The sequence below is a fragment of the Vicia villosa genome, linkage group LG2, assembly GCF_029867415.1.
Source record: "Vicia villosa cultivar HV-30 ecotype Madison, WI linkage group LG2, Vvil1.0, whole genome shotgun sequence".
NCBI classification, from domain to species: domain Eukaryota; kingdom Viridiplantae; phylum Streptophyta; class Magnoliopsida; order Fabales; family Fabaceae; genus Vicia; species Vicia villosa.
The window spans coordinates 36,562,325-36,586,826 of NC_081181.1; the positions used below are offsets into that span (position 1 = coordinate 36,562,325).

The 24,502-nt window shown below is 38.0% G+C and overlaps 2 protein-coding genes across 2 annotated transcripts; both read right to left on the reverse strand.

The window, feature by feature from the left end:
- Positions 1 to 283: 283 nt before the first annotated feature.
- On the reverse strand, positions 284 to 1,996 carry LOC131648851 (uncharacterized). Its single transcript, XM_058918580.1, has 2 exons — positions 1,661 to 1,996; positions 284 to 1,570 (listed from the first exon to the last, which is right to left on the reverse strand). The coding sequence occupies exons 1-2, from the start codon at positions 1,994 to 1,996 to the stop codon at positions 284 to 286; spliced, it is 1,623 nt and encodes a 540-aa protein (XP_058774563.1).
- Positions 1,997 to 17,933: 15,937 nt separating this feature from the next.
- Positions 17,934 to 18,581, reverse strand: LOC131648852 (uncharacterized). Its single transcript, XM_058918581.1, has one exon. It carries the CDS (start codon positions 18,579 to 18,581, stop codon positions 17,934 to 17,936), a length of 648 nt encoding a protein of 215 aa, XP_058774564.1.
- Between the last annotated feature and the right edge of the window lie 5,921 nt (positions 18,582 to 24,502).

Below are 24,502 nucleotides of genomic sequence, written 5' to 3' on the forward strand. Positions count from 1 at the left end.
AAAAACATAGAGCATAATATTTGAATGTGAAACATCCAATGATTTATTTGAATGAAAATATGATTATGAAATGACAAGCCCTAACAAATGGACCGCTGTGCCCCGGGCAAGGCACATGGTTTTAAAGTTTATTGTTTGAATTACATAACCAAAACTTGGAAAAGAAAAACAATAAAAACAGGAAAATTGCAATTACTCCTGGTTGAAGGAGATAGAGATAACATCTTCGGTCTTCCAGTTGTTCAGCCCATGGTCAGGTGTAGGAAAGACCCACTTTTCCAGATTAGTTACTCTCACCATCTTCTAAAGCATTGACTCCCTTGCTGATGAAGTGAGACATCAATCCTCCAGAACGGGTGTGATGATTACTTTTTTGAGTTCCAGTAGTACAACCTAGACCAAGCTTGTCAAATTTATAGGGGACATCAATGAGTTGGCCCCAAACAGTACAACCACCTTCTTCAACCACAGCCTTAGCATCCTTCAGAGAAGCCATTGTCGGAGGGATCCGGGTAACTTTAGGAACAGTGGGAGTGTGTTTGGCAGCAGATACAACCTGAGGAACCAATTCAAACGTCTGGCAAGGAGTCTCAATGAATTCGCCGTTCACTTCGACATATTTGTACTCATTCACATAGCTAACCACATACTCTTCTTCCCCATGCACAGTGACGATCTTGCCATTTGCAGGGTATTTTAGCTTCTGATGCAAAGTAGATATCACAGCACTTTCCCCATGTATCCACGGGCGCCCAAGCAAGCAGGAATAAGCGGGATGAATATCCATCACATAGAACAAGGAATTGAAAGTCTGAGAACCCACTCTGATCGGGAGCTCAACCTCTCCATAGACCGTACTCTTCGACCCATCGAAAGCCTTCACCACCACATCAATGGGTTTTAGTACCATCCCTTCATAATCAAGTCTATCCAACACAATTTTAGGCAACACATTCAACGAGGAACCGTTATCCACTAGCACATGAGACAGAGTAGTGCCCCTACACTCAATGGAGATGTGCAAGGCCTTGTTATGATTTTTTCCAGCGGGAGTCAAATCAGCATCAGAAAACCCCAGGTAGTTGTCGGTTGTCAAGCTTGCAACATAGTTCTCGAATTGATTAACAGAAATCTCTTGTGGCACGTGCGCTGCTTTCAGAAATTTCATCAGAGCCTTGGCATGAGCCTCAGAACAAGTTAACAATGATAGCTTGGATATCTTGGAGTAAGTGTGCCCCAACTGTTCAATCACATCATAATCACTTTTCCGGATGATCTTCAGAATTTCATCCATTTCTTTCTGGGAGACTTCTTCACTAGTAGCTTCAATTGGTGTCTGAACTGATTTCAGCAATGGTCCCTTTCCTCGCACATCAGCAGTTGAATCAGAAACAGGAATTTGGGTCGAGGTATTGGCATCTGGAGAGATTTCCAAGGAGAAAATCCTTCCGCTTCTTGTAACCCTACTAGTCCCTACAATATTGTCAACGTCGGGACTGGGAACTTTGACAGGCTCATTATTCAAAGCTTCTTGTCTCACACCATGGATGTACACATCATTGCCATAGCTCTATTGGACAGCCTTGTCAGAGGAGTACGGGATTGGACCAGGCTTGGTAATGATCAAGGGAGCTACCTTGGGCTCAGCGGTGATCCTTACGGGGCCCTTGGTAGGAATTCTCACATGAGTCTTAGAGATCACGGACACGTCTTCGAATTTCAATTTTTGAGCTAGATCTTCACACAAGTTTTCCGCATAAGGCATTCTTTCAAACAAGATCGTTTGATTATCCATCAAGCGTTGAACGCCAGTCTTCAACCTTACACAACCATTTGACTGAGACGAGCAGTAGTAACAGTCTTCAACACAACCCGAAAATAAACCGGATTGCAACAACTTCTTCTTGATAACAGGGAGAGGAGTAGTCAGGCTCATCACATTAGTAACATAAGAATCCTGGTCAACAGCATTGACTGCTTTGTCATGCTTCGGCATAGGAGCAGTGATAACATTGGGAGTTTCTGGAGGATCTAACTCAATTTCTCCAGCATCTATCATGTCTTGAATCTTATTTTTCAGAGTCCAGCAAATACTTGTGTCATGTCCCGGACTATCAGAATGGTACGCACACTTCGCATTTGGGGTTATAACCAGGAGCAGTAGTATTAGTGGTCTTGGAGGGTCCCTCACAGTGATCAAACGCGCCTTTAATAGGTATTGTAATGCTTGGGATAGTGGCATGTTGATTTTAGTGAAATTCCTTTTGGGCGCATCTTGTCTATACTGGTATCCCTACTGTTGATTTGGTCGAGGTGTTGGTGTAGAGATTAGGACGGCTCCAACATATTGGCTATTATCGTTTTTATTGCGAAACTTCTGGCCGTGCACAGCATTAGCTTCAGTTATTCCACTATAGGGCTTCTTTGTAACACCAGAAGAAGTTGCCATCTGAATTTTCCCGCTTCGAATGCCACTTTCGACACGTTCTCCAGTCAATATTAAATCAGTAAAACCAGCGGATGAGCTTCCCAGCAAATAACTATAAAATGGACCAGTCAATGTACCCATGAATATATCTACTAGCTCTTTGTCAGCCAGAGGAGGTTGAACTCTGCCAGCCAAATCCCTTCACTTCTGCGCATACTCCTTAAAACTTTCTCTCGGACCCATGGACATGCTCTGCAGTTGTGTACGAGTCGGTGCGAGATCAGCATTATATTGGTATTGCTTATAGAAAGCAACAGCCAAGTCTTCCCATGTAAGGATATTGATACCCTCCAGCTGATAGTACCATTCAAGTTGAGTTCCAGACAAACTCTCTTGGAACAAGTGAATCCACAGCTTCTTGTCACCGGTGTGAGGTTGGATCTTCCTCACATATGATTTTAGGTGCATTTTGGGACAAGAGACTCCGTCATATTTTGCAAAGGTCGGAGTCTTGAACTTTGGAGGGATCACGACTCCTGAGATGAGCCCTAGTTCCTCAAAGTCCAGCCCTGGTACCTTTTGGATTTCCACAGCCTTCATTCGTTCCTCCAATTGTATGTACTTATCCTCCGGATACTCTTCCTCATAGTAGTACTCTTCCTCTTCTTCGTCTTGCTTCACAGAACCATTATTGCTCTTTTGATCGGTCTTGCCACTATCACCGTCATCTTGCTCAGTCTCTTCTGGGATCTCGACTTCTTTGGCCTTTTTGAGAGGGCCTCGGAAACTCCTTCCCATGTTGAAAACACCCACGGGTTTCTTGGTCTTCTTCTCCTTCTTAGTAAGAAGGGTCTTCAGCTCTTCTTGCCCTTTGGACAAATTCAAGATTAGGGCTTGGAATTCAGCGTTTTGTGCTTGCAGATCCTTGACTGATTGCTCGAGAGGATTCATTTTCTTAGCTGAAATAAATAGCGAGAAGATGAGTATCCTGTTCATAGAAACCTGTTATGCAATGTTATGAAATGATATGGTCATGTTTATGCAATGTTTTCAAGGACCTTGAAATTTAAATTTGTTTAAACCAAACAAGAAAGAAACTTTCATTAATAACGTTAAAAAAACATAAAACTATTTGCCATTTTTTGGCTTTACAAAGAAAGAAATTGGAATAGCAAAAATAAAAGCATAAAAAAGAAGGTCTTCAAGTCTCCCATGGACGCTTTCGCTTTGCACCAAGGAATGTGTTGATGCTTTGCTCGTCCAGAAGTTGCTTTGTGAGCTCTAATACTTTCTTCTCTTTAGCGCGAAATTGAGCTTCAAAGGTGTCCCTTTCTTCCTTCAACTGGATCCAAGATCTATTCAGCTCCTCAAGATCGGTAGGCACGTCTGGATGAGGAATAACCTGAGGGACCCTTTCTTCGTACTCCGGTTCCACAATCACAGGTCTGACATATGGATATGGCTTGACGAAGCGCTGAGCACGAGTACGCACCTATCTGAGATAAGACTCTAAAGGAATGGAGTTCTTTTGAGCCCAGCTTTTGCTATCAACCTTGTATACTTTATTCCAAGCGCGTATGAACTCCTGACGTTGGTTTTTAACATCTTCTTCGTAGTTGAAGACAACCCCTTTATTAATCATGTTATGAGGACCATCCCTGCGAGCATAACCAAATTGACGTAGAGCTAATGAAGGATTGTAAGTTATTCCCCCTCTAATGCCAAGGAGTGGCACATTAGGGAATTTCCCACAATGGTCAATAATAGTGACGTACTCCTGAGATATGATGTGCCAGCGGATATCTGAATGAGAGAGTGACATAATCCTTCGCGACCATTGCATCTTTTGATCATTCCTTAACACTGAACGGGGAAGGTGCGAAATAAACCACCTGGCTAGTAGAGGTGTGCAACACATGAGGGTTCCTCGCTTTTTGCTAGTACGGGTGTGAAGAGAGTGTGGGATATCTCCGAGTAAAGTAGGTACCGGATTGTGAGTCAGAAAGATCTTAATGGCGTGCACATCAATGAATTGATCGGGATTAGAAAACAACACCAAACTGTAAATTAATAAAGCTAGTATATCTTCAAAGGCATGGTAACTCATGGCCTCCCAGAATGATTGAGCTTTCCCAAATAAGAATTTGGCCGAGAGACCTTTGACTCCATTCTTTGTTTCCCAATTGGAAGTAATGTCCGATCTCTTCAAGTGTAAAGCAGCAGCAATCGTCTCGGGTTTTGGGGTGTCTTCCAAACCGGTGAAGGGCAGCTGATCAGGGACATGTATACCAAGTAGATCTGAGAACTCTTCTATGGTAGGTACCAACTGATAATCTGGGAAGGTGAAGCAATGATGTTCAGGATCGAAGAACTGGACCAAGACTCTCATCATGTCTTCTTCAAACTTAGAGGTGACCAGCTGAAGTAGATACCCGTGTCTTTCCGTGAATTGAGAATCTCCAGGAATCTTTGAAACCAAATCCTTAAGCTCGGAAGGTATCCCCATGAAATTGATCCGTATATAATCCCTAGTAGCGAAAGCCATGTCCTACAAAACAGAACAAAGATAAATTTATTGGTCCTTGAAATCATTAGTGGAGATGATATGCCATGATGTTATGATGTAATGATGTTATGATGTCAAGTAGATAACAAACACAAACAAGTCACACAAAGTCCTTAGGTTTAAGGGCCAGCATGAAGTCCATAGGTGCATACCCTCCCTTCTTGAGTTTAGTTGGTTCAACCTGTCCTAAAAGAGTAACCGGGTTCTATGGTGCTCATATCCCTGATCTTTCTCGCGGGCATTATCTCAACATGGCACTCAATCGGCCAGCCAAAAACATCCCTAGAGTCCAATCTCAATGAGTGTAGCATCGAGTATCAACCGGCTTCAGTCAAGAATCCAAAGCCATCCATCTCGCTACTTCCTATAGGCCAAAGTCAAGTTCACTAAGGTTCTAAGGGCGAATTAGTGCTTAATGACACCACGCGGTAGCCAAATGTCTCCTCGATCACTTTCAAGGGCCATCAGGACAAACCAAAGTGTCGCACTAACGGTGGCCACCAGATCAACCATAACGATACATGTCATATAGTCTCCTTGGTCTATTGCCACATACCTAAGGTATCTCGAGATTCGGGTTAGAATCTTTCACTCAGAAACAATCCCAAACAAAAACCTTAAAAATAAAACACACAAACAAACAATTAAAAACATTTGTGATGAACTAAACCCTAAGGTAAACCCCTCTTTTTTTATAATAGTCCCTAGCAGAGTCTCCAGTTCTGTAACTCGGTGAACTGACTTTTATTTTTATAAGCAACAATGTTGCGGTAAGCATGAGTCGCCACCGACTTTTATTTTGTCCAATTTTTGGAAAGGTAAAAAGTACAAAAAAAGACCTTTTAAAAAGAAAACGGGCTCGGGGGGTAAGTTATGAAAAGGGAAGGTGCAAGCACCCTTTTCATCCGTAGTTATCTACGGGCTCTTAATTTGCTTAGCTCATGTTTGTTTTGAATTGAAAAGGGACATAAGGACTTTAGCGTAAATGCGTAGCCTTAGTTTTTTGAAAGAATATTGAAAAGATGTTTTTTTTAATTGAGCTAGGTATATTAAGAGCACTACCCTAAATAGTTGGTCTTTTTCTATGCTTTTTAAAATTCCTAGGACTATCCATACTATATAGAAGTAGGTAGTCCTTGTTTATATTGGACGTGTGGGTCATCGAAGGGTCATCGAGGTCGTTTGAATGAAGCAAGTAGAGGTACCTTTAGCAATATTCGAAGGGACAGTCATCGTTTCGTAGGCAACCATTTGAGGGACTAGATCATATATTTTCGTAGGCAACTTTGAGGGTCATCGAGGGACTTATGATCTTTACGATGATTTCTTAACCGTTGGGACTTTTGCTAGTAGATACCTCCACATTCGAGGGACGCGACCTTATATTCGAAGGCAACCAAGAGAGACGTACCTTAAGGGTGAGTGTGTGCACCAAGCATGTGTGTTGAATTCGAGTATTTTTATCTTTTAGTTAGTGATCTACGATTGAGATTAAATTTCTTTCCACGCCCTAGTTTACTAACTCATGCAGGTATATAGTACAGAAAATAAAAAGCAGAAAAAATAAGAGAGTCCTAGCTATTACAGGGCTTCGGGGAGGGGGATTACAATAAAATCGGGGACGTGCGAAAAGAATAAAAACCTAAATTAAACTATTACATCCCTTAGCAGATACATAATAAAAAAAAAACTAATGCGGAAAATAAAGCTAATAAAAATCATTGCACCCCTTCAGCAAATAATAAATAAAAACATGACCGGAAAGTCGAGAATCGGAGATGAGGAGAAGAAAGTTTGAAAATCAGTTTTTTTTTTTATAAAAAAAAAAACAAGTTAACTAAATAACCTAATTTTTATTGTTTATTTAAATTAATTACCCTAGATAAATAACCAGATTAAATAAACTAATTTTAATTATTAATAAAAATAAGGATTAATAAAAAATTAATTGTCCAAATTAATTAACTAAATTAATAAATATTAATTCTAATAACTAAAATTAAGTCCTAACTAATTATTTTATTATTGTTTTTTGTTTTAATAAAAAAGAAAGAGAAAAACTAAAAAAAGAAGAAAAGAAATGCTCATATAAAGAAAAGCAAAAAAAAATTGAAAAAAAACCGGGTTCGATCCAGTGCGACATGTTTCTGAGAGTCTACGATGGTATCGCGTCATCAGGGCGGTTGGATCAACTACTAGAGATATCTGACGGTCTGGGCGTGAGGTGCATCGTGCACGCAAGTCAAAGAGTAATATAAGCCCTGAGTCCATTTATATTTTTGCACGCGTGGGACCCAATGGCGCAGCTGGACCAATGAGAGAAGAGGGGCTGCTTTGACATGTTGACCGGCGAACCAGCCGCTCGCACGTGTAGTCAAACAATCCACTCTCCCACGTCATCATCTCCTTCCTCTAGCCCTGCAGATTTTCCTGCGACATCAGCCATGGAATTACCTGCGGATTTTCCTTCCTGTTCTACAAAATTTCAAAACTCAACAAAACGATGTTAGCAAAATAACCTGAGTGCCCAGATCTACTTAAAAATCCCTCTTGAGCTAGAATATGATGTCCGTTTTTTATAGAAAACCCCTGCAAGTGTGAAAACGAAAAGCTCATTCGTTTGAGCCCTAGCGGTGAATGTTCATACGCGCATGGAAACTTCGATCTAAGGGTTCAGTTATTCTCTCAACCATGCCATGATATCATAAAAACCATCATATTACATTAAAAGAGCGTGATGTGAGATAAACAAAAAAACAAAAATCATGTAAAAATATGACATGTGAGATAAGAGTATGTACGTATCATGGAGTCATGCATTAACCAACACTCACTCTCATTTACCTCAGGAAGATAATTGGATGGTTGTTTTCTCTTGAAAGCTGCTGCAACTATGGATACGAGATTTTTTGAGTTTCTTGAGATTTTTGCAAACTTGGAACACTTGTGGTGGCTAGGGTTTCGTGTCTCTTGGAGGCTGCATCATGAAGTATATATATGAGGTAGATTAGGTCAAGAAATTAGAGAGAGAGCTTGAGATTTGATTGAGAGAATATTTTGTTTTGAATATGTATGAAAACTTTCTTTTTTCAACAACTTTTTTTCACGTGTAATTTGCCTTGGTTGGATGCATTTGGACATGATTTTATAAATGGAAGTTTTTTGTGTGATTTGATTTTGATTTATTTTGATTTTATTTGATTTATATTGATTTTAAATAAATAAAATCAAAATAAATATAATAAAAATCAAAAAATACTTATCAAATGATCCTTGGGCCTTGAATGGTCTTAAAATCACGTGGCTAATCCAAAACATATGGCCCATTACTTAAAAGTTTGATTTTTGCCATTTAGGTTTTCATGTTTTTCTTGAAAATCGACCAACTTGTACCAAGCATATCTCCCTCATTTTTAATCATATGAAGGTGTTATTATACTTTTTGGAAAGCTCAAAATGTCCTCTAAAAGATCCTTTTGGTTTCACCTTCATTGAGTTTACCATGTTCGTTTACCATCCTTTGAGAAAAAGTGTCTTTTTGTTGACTTTCAAAAGGACCTATAATGTATTAGCTTGTATCTTTCAACTGGTGCATTTCTTGACTTTGGACCCAACATCAAAGTTGTAGATAATGAAATTTCCTTGAGAACAGGCTTTGGTTGGGCAATTTCTGATGAACCATGTGAGAGTTATGGCTGGTCAAAGTTGGGTTGACTTTCTTCTTTAAAAACCTAATTTAGAAACTTTCTCTTTTGATGATTTTGGACCTTTTCCTGATGAATCATGATCAAACCTTGATCAAATGATGAATATAACATAAAAATGTTGATTTTGCCCAAAAATCAGGAGTTTTGACTGTGTTTTGACCATAGTTGACTTTTAGGTCAAACTAGTCGATTGTTGATCATTTGAGCAATTGAATGAGCAATCTTGTGAATCAAGGCTTGAAATTTGGCATGAGGGTCCTTTGAGGCATATGAGAGGCCATGGAGCCCATTTGCAATCTTAGAATTTGATTTAACCTTGAGAGAATCCAAACCCTAGTTTTGGTCTTTATTGCTTATGAGGAGAATGATCATGCTTTCAGTCAGAGATTGCATGAGCCTGTGGAAACTATCTGAGTCCAACTATATTGAAATATAATGGGCAAATTTTGGGGTATGACAGCGATAATAGATGCTAACCGGAAAGTCCCCCTTACCTTAGTCGAAATTCTTGATAGGTCTCTCCCTCTACAATTCCTCTTCACGTATCAGCTTCCCAATCTCTCGTCTCTTCTGCTCTGCTTTTCACGTTCCTTTTTCCTTTCTCCCAATTTCCTTACTTTTGTGAAAAAAGATTCTAATTTGTAAAAAGGCTTTATTAGTATAACACCCTGTCATACCCCAATTTTTGACCCTAAGATCATACATCAATTGCATCAATCAAGAGCACCATTGTGAAGTTCTATTCTTGATACTATGATTGTCTCTGAGGGGAATCTTCAAGCACTTCTAGTTTTTATTTGTTTTATACTAACCAAAATCCAAAAATATGTATTTTGTCTCTTTTGTTTATATTTTACAGGTAAAATATCGGGCAAAAATCAAAACAGTGCAAGAAAACAAATTTTTGAAAATTTGGTTGTGGAAATCGATTTACCCATATGGGAAATCGATTTCCTGAAACGAAATTTAAAAAAAAAAAAGAGGGAAGCATGACATTATTTTGGCACCAAACACATTTTTATTGATTATTCTTTACCATTTACCAATATTCCACCTCACCACAAATTAATTTCCTTCATTAATCTCACTTTAACCCCACTTTACCAAATTAAACACAAATTAATTACCAATTGCATAATTACCAAATTGCCCACACCTCTCTCTCCAATTCTATAAATAGAGGCCTCCACCTCTTCATTTTACAAGCTTGAAGAGCCAAATAAACTCTTGCAATTTCTCTCCTCATCCCTACCAAATTCACCTAAAGCTCTCTCTTCTTTCATAAAGTTAGTGAGTTACATCTTGAACCTCACTAACTTTGAGATAAACCATCATCCATCTCACTTTTTTCTTCAATTGTTGAGAGATCAAGATTTGTGTTGGTTGTTCTTGAAGTGGATCTAAGTTTTGTTCAAGAATTGGTAAATTTCTCCATTCTTTTTCATCTCTTACAATGTGATTCTTTTGTGCTTGTGTGTGATGCATCTTTGATGCTATATTGGTGACATTTGGTGAAGATTTAATGGAAAATTCGTGCACATTGATATATGAGATCATAAGGTATTTGTTGATTTGCTTGAACAAGGTTTCATGCTTCATAATGCTGTTTTTTTGAAAACTGTGCGTAGGAGATCGATTTCCTACAGAGGGAAATCGATTTCCACACTATGTTTTGCGCCAGATTTGAAATCTGCACTCAGGAAATCGATTTCCTACAGAGGTAAATCGATTTCCACTGAGGCAGAATGTTTTTTTTTTCTGTTTTTATGCTTGCTTTGCCTTCTTTCTGAAGGATAGAAAAACACTTAGAAATGGGGGGTTTGAATAAATGTATCTTTAAAAACTCTTAAGATAAAAACAATTTGCACAATGATTTTTATCCTGGTTCGTTGTTAACTAAACTACTCCAGTCCACCCCTTGGAGTGATTTACCTCATCTGAGGATTTAATCCACTAATCAACCTTGATTACCATGGTTTTACACTTAGATACCTTCTAAGTCTTCTAGAGTATTCTGATCACACCTTGATTACTCTAGGAACCTTTTACAAATTAATGTAAACAAATTCTTACAAGAGTATTACAATTCTTCTTAATAAGCTATAATCACAACTGTGATATTTCTCTTAAGTTCTAAGCTTAAATATCACTAAGATATTACAACAGTAATGAAGTGAGGTTGAAGATGAAGTTTGAGAGCTTTTGAATTTGACAGCGTATCTGTATTTTTGCGCAAGAATGTTGTATTCAGCTTTTCATCAGAACTTCTATTTATAGGCGTTTTGAGAAGATGACCGTTGGGAACATTTAATGCGTTGCGTGATCCGTATAGCATTGCATTTAATGTTTCACTCTTTTGTCAACTACCTCAAGCCTTGCTTTTCCTGCTTTAACTGACTTTGCCTTTAATAGCTTCTAACGTTCCTTTTGTCAGTCAGCGTAGCCTGCCATCTTGTACTTGCTTCTGATCTGATCTTTGTAGATACAACGTTTGAAATAATCAGAGTCAAACAGCTTGGTGCAGAGCATCTTCTTGTCTTCTGACTTTGAAGTGCTTCTAGCGTGATACCTTAAGAACTTCAGTGCTTCTGCTTCTGATCTCAAGTTCTTCTGATGCTTCAATAGACCATGTTCTGATTCTGCTTGACCATCTTCCGATGTCTTGCGAGAGCATGTTCTGACGTTGCATACTGAACCTTCTGAGTCAGTGCTTCTTAGCGCTGAATTGTGCATACTCTTTATATATTTCCTGAAATGGAAAATGCATAGGATTAGAGTACCATATTGTCTTATACAATATTCATATACATTGTTATCATCAAAACTAAGAATATTGATCAGAACAATTCTTGTTCTAACAATCTCCCCCTTTTTTATGATGACAAAAACATATATAATTGATATGAATTTGCAATCACAATATCAGATGACCAAAGACAATTACACAGTTATAGCATCAGCATATAAACATAGTGTGTGAATATGTCTCCCCCTGAGATTAACAATCTCCTCCTGAAATAAATACTGGAAGAATTTATAACTAAAATACTTCCCTAAGTATTTTCCATTTCAGTCGAGACGTTCACATTTGCCTAGAACTTCAGAACATTCAGAGCTTCTGCTTCTTGCTTCCATAGGACAGCTTCAGAGCTTTGAATTTCTACTTGAATCATTGCATGCTTGATTGTATCAGAACATTATTGAATGTACTAGAGCATCATCAGAGCATCTTTACATCCTGAAATGTTTCAGAACAAACTAGACGACAAAAGTCAGAGCATGAATGAAACAGAACATTCTTTTACGAAAGAACATATATCAGAGCAGTGCTAAACAATATCAGAGCACACTTTGATAAGTTCTTAAAAGAAATATGTATCAGAACATATAAGGGATAAGAATGTGTTAAAGCATATTCTGCCACGAGAATATCAGACATTCTTCCTTCTTGCTTCTGATCTTGAAGCGTCACATCACTAAGCTTGCTTCAATTCCAAGAACATGTTTCAGACATTCTTCCTTCTTGCTTCTGATCTTGAAGCATCACAACACTAAGCTTGCTTCAATTCCAAGAACATGTTTCTTTAGAATTGCTTTTCCCATGTATTTGCTTCTCATGTTGAGCTTTTTCAGAATATCTTCAATCCTGCAAAAATCTCAAAGACATAGAACTTGCAAATATTGTTAGGAATGTTGAGACTTACTCCCAGCAACTAATATAATAAATCAAATCAATTATCACGTTTTCTCCCCCTTTTTGTCATAACATCAAAAAGCATTTAAAAGATTCAGATGAAAAACACCCAATATGAGAGAAGATAATGTTTCATTGATTCATCAAAACATATCAGAAGATACAGAAGGAGAGAAGCAGATGCAAGAAACAGATGCAAGAAACAAGAAACAACTAAGACCAAAGGACTACGACTAGCCTAGCTTAGAAACTATCTTGGCCAGAAGGTTTTGAATCTCATAAGTGCTTTCAGTCTGCATCTTCATGAATGAGCGGAACTCATTGTGAGTATCTTCATGCTTATCCAAACGAGAAGCTAGAGCATCTTGATTCTTTTGAAGATCCTTCATGGTGTTCACCAGAAGAGAAGGTTCAACAGAAGAAGCTTCACAGCCATCATTCAGAGGAATAGCATGCTCAACAACAGCATCTAACATGAGAACATCATCTTGATTTTCCTGAACAGGAAGTTTCTCAGTAGGATGATTCTCAGCACTTTGCTTCTCAGCATCAGCTTCTGACATAGAAGCATCTTCAGCATAATCTAGAACAGGAAGATCAGAATCTTCATTCTCAAGAGCCTGAAGAATCTCAGCCAGATTCCTTGGAGGTGCAGGAGCAGCAACTTCTGATGGATATTCAACAGTTGGATATACCATATCTGGTGCTTTCTTAGAGGGATTCTCCCTTAGCCAGTTGAATAACGACTGAAAATCTCCAGTCAGAACAGAATATGGGGGCTTCCACACGACCATGGCAAGACAAGGCGCTTGGTCAGACACATCTTCTGCAAGCTCATCAAGAAAATCTTTTTCTTCAAGACAATACCTGCCCTTGAGATGACTGACTCAGAATTCTTCATAGGATCTTAGAAATCCAAGATGACATGGAGCTTCTGCTTCACACGCCTTCTAAAGCTTCAGAAACTCAGAGTGCATCTTTCTTCTGAAAATCCTCCAGAGATTTATCAATTCAACATCATCCATCCTAGCATGATGTGCTGCCTTCAATGTCTCTAAACCTGTCTCCATTTTTAGTTTTAACGTTTCAAAACGTACACCAACATAAAATTCCCGGCGGGATTTGAGTTTGGTGACAGCAGAATCTGGGTTCAGAAAGAAGTAGGGTTGAGGTTCTCTATCAAGAGAGAGATGTGATTCTACTTCTTCTGACTCAGCGTCTAACACCACAAGCTCAGGTTCAGGACGGGGTTTAGGAGTGAAATTGCAGTCACGAAACAATTGAGCCAAAGAACCAGTACTTTTAGATTCTGATTCAGGAGAATTGTTTGTAACTGGGTTATCAATAGGGGAATGGTTTGCATGAGGAGGAGGTTGAGAAATGGAGATATTTGTTTGAGGGGGAAAGAGAGTTTGAAGGGGTTGAATATCTAGAACGAGTGTATCAATGGGATGGTCAGAAGTAGTATTGGTTATGGGTGAAGAAGGAGGGGTGAGAACTTTGGTAATATGAGGTGGTTCAACAGGGGCTGTTTGTGGTTGATTTTCTGGTTGAGAAGGTTGAGGAACTTCTATTGGTACAGATTCTGAATTTAAAACAAAAACAGAGTTAGGTTCAGAAACATGAATACCTGAAGAGCTCTTCTTCTGAGGCCTCTCAGAGACATCTTCCATAGCCTTTCGCTTCTTCTTCTCATAAACAGCCTTTATCTTTTCTAGAGCAAGTTCTCTCTTTCTGGCAGCTTCCTTCTCTTCTTCTTCCTTATTCACTTTTTCTTGAATCATTTCTTCTTCTGACCTCTTTTCAACTTCAACAGTTTTCTTTTTCTTCTTCTTATCTTTCTTCTTCTTCTCTACTTCCTTCTCAGCATTATTCTCAACATCTTCTTTCTTCTCTTTCTTTGACTTCTTCTTTTTCTTCTTTTTCTCAGCATCTTCTTGTTGTATATTCTCAATTTCAACAACAACGTTTTCGTCAACTTCTGCAGCAGCTTCTTCTTGATTGTCTTTTTCCTTATTGACAGAAGGAAGATCATGCTTTCGCTTTGTCCTTCTTTCTTTGTTGGCAACAAATTCTGGAGCAGCTTTTGAAACACCTTCTGAAGCTACAGGCTTGGAAGTTGAGGCTTTCTGACGACTGATCCCAGCCGGAGCATCTATAGTACTACCTTTCTTGACAACGTTCAGATAATGAACTTTAATATCAGGTTGTTCATTTGAAAAGAACGTTTCAAACTCAGCTAGCACAGGTCCTCTTCTGTTTTTGACGCCTGGAATAGGTTGGGGAACATGTTCAATAACCTTAATAAAATTCATCTTTCTCAAGGTATTGGCATTTAAGATACTTCCAGTGACAGTAACAAGGTCCTTGACAACTCCAGCAGTTTCCAGTCTTTCAACCATCTTGGTTTGAACCAGAAGATTTGTAATGATTCTTCCAAAAGGAATAATATTACCTTTCTTGGTTCTATTCTCATCTCGAGTATCTCTTACAGCAGTCCACATATGATTGAAAATGATATATACAACATCAACCTTCTTCTGAGTACCAATGCAGTACAAGATGTATTGTTGGTCTCTGTTGACAAAGTTTGGAGAATGGGTTGCTTTCCTGTGATAGAAACAACCAAGAAGAATCTTTGTCCACACTTTGTAGATGTCCTTCAGATCCTTGACATCTTTTGTTTTCGTCACATCTGGATATAGTTTAGCAAGAACATGATTCCAATTTGCCCTTCGAGAGAGTTCAAAATCACCAACAGGCTCTTTCAAATTAAACAGCATACGCAATGTGTCTTCAGTGATTGAGAAGAATCTTCCATGAACAAAAGAGACTATTGCTTTAGGAATGACGAAAGCGTTAACCCAGAATTCTTTTACCAAGTCAGGATAGACCGGTCCACAAAACTCACGAAATAATGATGACCATCCTTGAAAGATCACATTATCTCTGAGACGAAACTGATGTTCTTCCAGATTATCAAAATCAACTAACAGCTCACAGATAACCTCTAAATCTTCCCGAGGAATTGTGCAAGTGAGGGGTGGATAGAATAGTTCTTCTTCTTCTTGTTGATGTTGTTGAGAAGGAGATGAAGACTCAGCAATATGGGATGAAGAAGCAGCCATTTGCACTTTTCAGAGATTTCTAGATTTCTTTCTTTTAGGGTAAGAAAATAGGGTAAAAAGGTTGCAGAAGTGCATAAATAGGAGAGAGAAAGAATGCGTAAAAGAGAAAATGATATGATGAGGGGAGTATATATAGAGACGGATTTGAAAAAGAATGCAATGAAATTATGAGAATGAACAGTTACAGAATCAAGAAAAATCAAATGCATTTAATGATGAATGACGTTAGGTTGGATAACGTGAAATTTGAAATGATTTGCACAGTTACCTAGGGCGGCATCTCATCAGTTGCACGCATGCTTGTCCAAATAGAGTGAAGACGTGTTCACCTTCTGGAAAAGTTGGTGACAATTGTATTGCTTTACTTTTGATTCTGAAAGAGTTAGAACTTCTCATCTTCTCATTCTGATCAAGGATCCGTACTAATATTCTTAAGAAAAAATCTTGTTTTGATAGGATCATCCTTCTTTCCAAGAATGACATCTTCTGAGTGAGCAGAGGTGAGTCTAGAAGATCTTCTGACAGTTGGCTCTTCAGAAATTATGAAATTCTCTAAAGAAGCAGCAACTTGATCTTCTGATCCTTTGCTTCTGGGTTCTCCAGCTTCTGAAACTTTGCTTCTTGGTTCTTCAGCTTCTGAAATTGAGATATCTATATCTGCAAAATTCTCAGACTGCTTTGGTTTTTCAAGACCAAGCTTATCATCAAATCTGATATTGATTGATTCTTCAACAATCAATGTTTAAGTATTGTATACTCTGTATCCTTTAGAGCGTTCAGAATATCCAAGAAGGAAACACTTCTGTGCCTTAGAATTAAACTTACATAGATGATCTTTAGTATTCAGAATAAAACAAACACATCAAAAAGGATGAAAATATGAAATGTTGGGCTTTCTGTTCTTCCACAATTCATAAGGAGTCTTATTAAGAATAGGTCTAATAGAGATCCTATTCTGAATATAACATGCAGTGTTTATTGCTTCTGCCCAGAAATGCTTAGCCATATTGGTTTCATTGATCATGGTTCTGGCCATTTCTTGTGGAGTCCTATTCTTTCGCTCTACAACTCCATTTTGCTGTGGAATTCTAGGGCAAGAGAAATCATGGGCAATACCATTTTCTTTGAAGTACTCCTCAAAGAATCTGTTCTCAAATTCGTCACCATGATCACTTCTAACCTTTATGATTTTACACTCTTTCTCAGATTGAATCTGAGTGTAGAATTCGAAGAACACTGAATGAGACTCATCCTTGTGTTTCAATAACTTTACACATGTCCAGCGACTATAATCATCTACGATGACTAATCCATATTTCTTCCCTCTGACAGAAGCTATTTTGACTGGGCCAAACAGATCAATGTGCAGAAGTTCTAGCGGCATAGAGGAAGAAACAACATTCTTAGACTTGAATGCAGGTTTGGAGAACTTTCCCTTCTGACATGCTTCACAAAAAGCATCTGATTTATATTTCAGATTTGGGAGTCCTCTGACCAGATTTAGTTTGTTAATCTGAGAAATCTTTCTCAAACTAGCATGGCCTAGTCTTCTGTGCCAGACCCATTGCTCTACGCTAACAGACATAAGACAAGTTACCTTATGATTCTTAAGATCTTGAAGATCAATCTTGTAAATGTTGTTCTTTCTCTTGCTTGTAAATAGGATTGAGCCATCCTTCTGATTTACAGCCTTACAAGACTTTTGATCAAAGATTATGTCATAACTATTGTCACTTAGGGTTAAATACGTTTTTAGTCCCTATAAATATGCGACCCTGCAATTTTAGTCCTTTTAAAATTTTTCTTCAATTAATAGTCCTCACAAACTTTTCCGTCCCAAAATTGGTCCCTCCCGTTAGTTTTCATTAATGGAGGCTGACGTGGCACGCCACGTGGAAGACAGCTTGGCAAAAATCTAAAAAATATTTGAAATTGCGGGGGTTTTAAACCTCCTCTAAATTAACCCAAAAAAAAAGACAAATTTGACCACATAGTTTCGTCTCTCCCCATCCCTTGCAAACTTTCGCCATAGCTAGCATATCAGCCAGTAGTATATCAGGTAAGATTCCAAGAAGATCAAAATCTTTAGAGACTAATAAGCCATTTCCCCACTGTGAAGGAGATCGAAAAGTGTTTGTCATTTTTGGAGGTGACACATCAGAACGGCAAGTATCTCTTATGAGTGGTACAAATGTTTGGCTGAATTTGCTAGGCTTCAGTGATGTAAGTGTCCACGAAGAATTGCTTGCAAGGTTTCGGGCTAAAATGAAATAAAGTGTAAGATAATTGATTCCAAATAATTTGAAAAAGTGTGACTGTTAGAACAATTTGAACAATCTATATAACTAGCCATTTCGAATTATCAATTTGTGTTCAAAGATGGATGAATTCAAAGGACAAGCTCGTCTTCCTAAATTCGTTGTTCCAAAACGTTATGTCCAATCCATGAAAGATCAAATCCATAGCTTAGCATTCCATGAATTTCCGCGTATGAAAAATATTTTTGAGGGCTTGTTGTATCATCCTGGGAATACGGCATAAAAGGAGAAGCTGATGACATAGCAACAAGTTTCACGTCACAACCAACATTTAACCTCCCAATGCTGATGTCCCCAGCGATAGCATATACATGGCCTTTGGAATGCCATTTGAAACAGGAAGATGTATCCACGTAAATAGGATCGTTCTTCATTGGCTTGCTACAGTTCAAGTATATTACATGCCCAGAATTAGTTTGACCATCCGCGACTTCATATGGATCACGCTGGTAGTCAAGATTGGCTGCGGTTAAGAAATACCGGGGAATGGTGGAGCAATCACCATCTACAATTCCGGGATCAACTAATCTGATTGTGTAGTTTCTGTAGATGATTGATTTCACATAGTATTTACCTGAAGACAGATTTAACACTGTCATGTTGTTTTCGCATGAAAACTCGTACCTCGAATCACCATAGAGTTTCCCACATGAAGAAGGTGGACAGTATGTTTGGTTATTAGTGTTTGTTGCATCACATGTGTGAGGATGATTATGCACTAGTATCACAACAACTAGCATCAATAATTGGAAGAATGATAGATGCTTGAATGGAAAATGCACACCATTGTTAAAGACAAATTAAAAGGACAAACCAGTCATTCTATGCATCAAAGTCAATATAAATTAATGTCCTGGAGAAACTTCACACTAGTTGGAAGGACAAATCTTTCACTCTCGGTATCAATGTCTTTGAGCCATCGTTCTTGACTTTCACAAGTTTATACATCAATTATTAGGGACAAAGTCACAACTATATTGATTCCCCTTAAACGACGTTGTGAAGTAGTTCTGTATACATCCATAACTCTTTTTTTTAGCTCATAATTGCTTGATTTCAAAGTTCCACTAACAATTTTAGCTCATAACTCTTTTTTTAGCTCATAATTGTGGTCTTTTCTTGTTCGTTTTTGGTTTGTTTGGAATGTTTTTTGTTCGATCTTGATGATTAGGTTGTTATTTGGGTTGGAATAATAAGCAATTTGCAGAGGAAATTAAAGATAGATAACAGAGAGAGAGAAAGAAACGAAGTTAGAGAAGAGAGTGGTCACAGTTGGAGAATCTGTGTTGTTCCCTGATATGCTTTGCAGTTTCACATAATTGAGTGTGTTTCACAAAATCTTGTTTCTGAACTTGTTTGCAAGGTGTTTGATAAAAGTTCAGAACCAAGATTTTTGTTTTTTTTGTTAGTTTACAGGAGGTTTAAAACCCCCTCAATTTCAAATGTTTTCAGACTTTTGTCAATCTGTCTTCCACGTGGCGTGCCACGTCAGCCTCCGTTAGTGGAAACTAACGGGAGGGACCAATGTTGGGGACGGAGAAGTTTGTGAGGACCATTTATTGAAGAAATTTTTTAGAGGGACTAAAATTGCAGGGTCGCATATTTATAGGGACCCCTGGCATATTTAACCCTTGTCACTTAATTGACTTATGGACAACAAGTTATGAGCTAATCCATCTACCAGAAGAACATTAATTATAGAAGGAGAGTTACCAGTACTTATGGTTCCTGAGCCAATTATCTTGCCCTTCTGATCTCCTCCAAACTTAACTTCTCCAGCTGATTTAAGCACCAGGTCTTGGAACATAGACCTTCTTCCCGTCATGGGTCGAGAGCACCCAGAGTCCAGGTACCATGACATGCTTTCCTTTGTCTTCTTTGCAGCCAAGGATATCTGCAACGGGAATAATCTTTTCCTTAGGTACCCACATTTTCTTGGGTCCTTTCTTGTTAGTTCTCCTCAAGTTCTGATTGAACTTGGGTTTAGCATTATAAACAACAGGAGGTACAACATGATATTCCTTAGGTTTAGCAACATGATATTTTTTAGGTTGTGTCACATGCTTCTTAGTGTGTGTAACATGAAAGCTTTTGGCATGTGAGGTGAGCCTAATATCATGGGAGTGGCCATACTTGAACTGATCATACAATGGCTTGTATGTGATTTTTATATCATCTACAGGTTCAAGTTTGTATGGGGTATCACCCTCATAGCCAATGCCAACTCTCTTGTTTCCAGAAACAACATATATCATAGAAGCAAGATGACTTCTACCAATACTTCTAGATAAGAATTTCCTGAAACTCAAGTCATATTCTTTAAGAATATGGTTCAAGCTTGGAATAGATTCTTCTGAACCAGAAGATGACTCAACACCTTTGGATAGTTTTAAAACTTTTTCTTTAAGTTCAGAATTTTCTAATACAAGCTTCTCAGTTTCAAATACAAAGAGCTTTCTCAGCTTTTTGTACTTGATACTGAGCTTAGCCTTGATTTCAAGAATTTCAGCTAAACTGGAAGCAAGCTCTTCTATAGATAGATCAGAAAATACCTCTTCAGAGTCAGATTCTGATTCTGATGTAGATTCTGATTCAGCATCCACAGTAGCCATCAGCGCAATGTTTGCCTGCTCGCCTTCAGAGTCTGATTCTGATTCTGATGAATCTGAATCATCCCAAGTTGCCATAAGACCTTTCTTCTTATGAAACTTCTTCTTGGGCTTCTCCTTCTGAAGCTTTGGACACTCATTCTTGTAGTGACCTGGCTCATTGCACTCGAAGCAAGTGACTTTCTTCTTGTCAGATCTTCTGCTTCCAGAAGATTCTCCTCTTTCAGGCTTCTTAGAACTTCTGAAGTTCTTGAACTTCCTTTGTTTGCTCTTCCAGAGTTGGTTTACCCTTCTGGAGATCATGGACAGTTCATCATCATCTTCTTCTTCTTCTTCTGACTCTGATTCTTCAGAATCCTCTTCTTCTGCCTAAAATGCGTTAGTACATTTTTTATAATTAGATTTTAACGCAATGGACTTACCTTTCTTCTGAGGTTCATTAGCATCTAGCTCAATTTCATGACTCCTCAGAGCATTGATCAACTCTTCAAGAGAAACTTCATTCAGGTTCTTGGCAATTTTGAATGCAGTCACCATAGGACCCCATCTTCTTGGCAAGCTTCTGATGATCTTCTTGACGTGATCAGCCTTTGTATATCCCTTGTCAAGAACTCTTAATCCAGCAGTTAGAGTTTGAAATCTTGAGAACATTGTTTCAATGTTTTCTTCATCCTCCATCTTGAAAGCTTCGTATTTCTGGATCAAGGCAAGAGCTTTGGTCTCCTTGACTTGGGTGTTTCCTTCATGAGTCATTTTCAATGATTCATATATGTCATGGGCAGTTTCCCTGTTAAATATCTTCTCATATTCAGAATGAGAGATAGCATTCAGCAAAATAGTTCTAGACTTGTGATTATTTTTGAATTGCTTCTTTTGATCATCACTCATTTCTTGTCTTGTGAGCTTTGCTCCACTAGCTTTCACAGGATGTTTGTAACCATCCACCAGAAGATCCCATAAGTCACCATCTAATCCAAGAAAGTAACTTTCGAGTCTATCTTTCCAATATTCAAAGTTTTCACCATCAAATACGGGTGGTCTCGTGTAGCCATTGTTTCCATTTCCATTTTGTTGCTCAGTAGAGCCAGATGTAGTAGGAGTAGGAGTACCATCAGCCATATTGACTTAGCGTTTTTCTCTTCCTGAATCTTTTCTAAACAAGGTTAAGTGCTTGCACCTTAGAACCGGCGCTCTGATGCCAATTGAAGGATAGAAAAACACTTAGAAAGGGGGGGGGTTGAATAAGTGTATCTTTAAAAACTCTTAAGATAAAAACAATTTGCACAATGATTTTTATCCTGGTTCATTGTTAACTAAACTACTCCAGTCCACCCCCTTGGAGTGATTTACCTCACCTGAGGATTTAATCCACTAATCAACCTTGATTACAATGGTTTTCCACTTAGATACCTTCTAAGTCTTCTAGAGTATTCTGATCACACCTTGATTACTCTAGGAACCTTTTACAAATTAATGTAAACAAATTCTTACAAGAGTATTACAATGCTTCTTAATAAGCTATAATCACAACTGTGATATTTTTCTTAAGTTCTAAGCTTAAACCTCACTAAGATATTACAACAGTAATGAAGTGAGGTTGAAGATGAAGTTTGAGAGCTTTTGAATTTGACAGCGTATCTGTATTTTTGCGCAAAAGTGTTGTATTCAGCTTCTCATCAGAACTTTTATTTATAGGCGTTTTGAGAAGATGACCGTTGGGAGCATTTAATGCGTTGCGTGATCCGTACAACATTGCATTTAATGTTTCACTCTTTTGTCAACTACCTCGAGCCTTGCTTTTCCTGCTTTAACTGACTTTGCCTTTAATAGCTTCTAACGTTCCTTTTGTCAGTCAGCGTAGCCTGCCATCTTGTACTTGCTTCTGATCCGATCTTTGTAGATACAACATTTGAAATAATCAGATTCAAACAGCTTGGTGCAGAGCATCTTCTTGTCTTCTGACTTTGAAGTGCTTCTAGCGTGATACCATAAGAACTTCAGTGCTTTTGCTTCTGATCTCAAGTTCTTCTGATGCTTTAATAGACCATGTTCTGATTCTGCTTGACCATCTTCTCATGTCTTGCGAGAGCATGTTTTGACGTTGCATACTGAACCTTCTGAGTCAGTGCTTCTTAGTGCTGAATTGTGCATACTCTTTATATATTTCCTGAAATAGGAAATGCATAGGATTAGAGTACCACATTGTCTTATATAAAATTCATATACATTGTTATCATCAAAACTAAGAATATTGATCAGAACAATTCTTGTTCTAACACTTTCTTCCTCCACTTCATTAATATCATTGGATCTAGGATGTTGATAGGTTTGAAATGACCAAATCCATAATATTAGATGCATGATATTAATGATAGTGTGAGTGATTTTATTTTATGCATTTTATTCTTCTTCTCCTTCTTTTTTTCTTTTGATCGATGAAAGTCTTTGATACTTTGAGAATTCTTATGGATTCTTGGTAAAGACTAGATCGTTACCTATTTTCTTTTCGTGCGGTATTGCTTTCGGAGAGTGATCTATATATCGCTTCTCTCGCATGCATTAGCACATAAAGTTTTGACTGGCCTCGTTGTAGGGTGATTTCTACATAAATCACTTGGCGATCTACTTAACATAGCGCAATATTTCGTGTCCCGAATAAAAAGATCAAACATGGAAGAGAATTGTATGCGGTTGATTTATGACTTATGGAAGTTTATCGTGTAGTCGCTATGATTTTATCAAGCTTCTGATAAAGTTCCATTGAATTTAAATCTGAGAACATCCTTCACTCACCATCGATCTTTATTACTAACTTTGATAACATACTTGACAAGTTTCAAGATGGTTATCTTTAACATTTAACAATTGACTTTAATTTCACCAATTTATTATATTGCTCTTTATTTCTTGCTTTATGCTTTATTTTATCATTTCATCATGTTTATGTTTCCGCCATTTTTTTCTTTGTCCATTTGGACGTTTACATTCCGCTATTTTCTCTTTGTCCATTTGGATGTTTTGTTTATGTTTTCGCTATTTTACTTTTGTCCACTTGGACCATACTCTATTTTTGTGCTAAAACACTAATAAATAACAAAAATCTAAAAAACACCTAAAGCTCTCTAAGGACTATTGGTTACTATCCCGAGCATTTTGGAGATATGGACTTGTTGGACTTAGTACCTCTGGACCCTATTATTATGTTATTACTCCGTTGTTATTCTGTCTGTCTGGTATTGGATTGTTATCTGTTTGTGTGTGCAGGTATTTCCTCGAAAGCCCTTGATGGTTAATTCCAAGACGTCATGATAAGGATTTTACACAAAAACAGTCGTTACTCTGCCCGATTTTCGTCAGAATTTTAATGTGCTTAATGCAAAGTTGTGCTAAAGATAATAAGTTCATCTGGATCCCCAAGTGATAATGTGTTGGTTTCGTATTGATATTTCAAAGGATGAGAAATCTACCTTGACTCATAATGTCAAGTGTTGGCTTCTTTTCGGTTAGACTGTTTCTTTCCTTAGCTTTTATTTTATGCACTAGGTTAGCCTCTTCATCTCCTCCCCTTCTTAGATTTTCAAAATCTTCTTCCTTTTTTCAAAATATTCTTATGTTTGCAACCTTTTTAAAAACCCTTTTTTTAAATATCTTTTGCCCTTAGTGGCTTTTCTTCAAAAGTTTAGACACGATTAATTGTTGTAGTGAGTTGTTATACCCCACGATTTTGAAATTGATTGATATAATGAGATCTTTTCCGCGTGAGAGAGCTAGTGTCATACTCGTTGATTCTATATCCGAGTTGGAGCCCTTATTTCATTTGCGATGCAAAGAACTCATTTGTTCTCACGCTCAAGATCAATGGCTGAGTATTTATCTCCGACAACGATAAAGTGTTTATTCCTTTTAAAAACTGTTTTCCCTTTAAGCGGAACTACATTAGCTCTGACTTCTCCATTGCACCGAGGAGGTATGTAGGCACAAAGCTTAATGCATTGCCGAGCTTATTTTAAAAATAAAACAAACCCTTTTTAGCACACACGACACAAATTTTC

Coding starts and splice junctions, on each gene's coding strand:
- LOC131648851 (XM_058918580.1), bottom strand. CDS start 1,996: ATGCCGAAGCATGACAAAGCAGTCAATGCTGTTGACCAGGATTCTTAT. Junction 1,571..1,660: donor GAATTCCTACCAAGGGCCCC/GTAAGGATCACC, acceptor GCTGTCCAATAG/AGCTATGGCAATGATGTGTA.
- LOC131648852 (XM_058918581.1), bottom strand. CDS start 18,581: ATGCTAGTTGTTGTGATACTAGTGCATAATCATCCTCACACATGTGAT.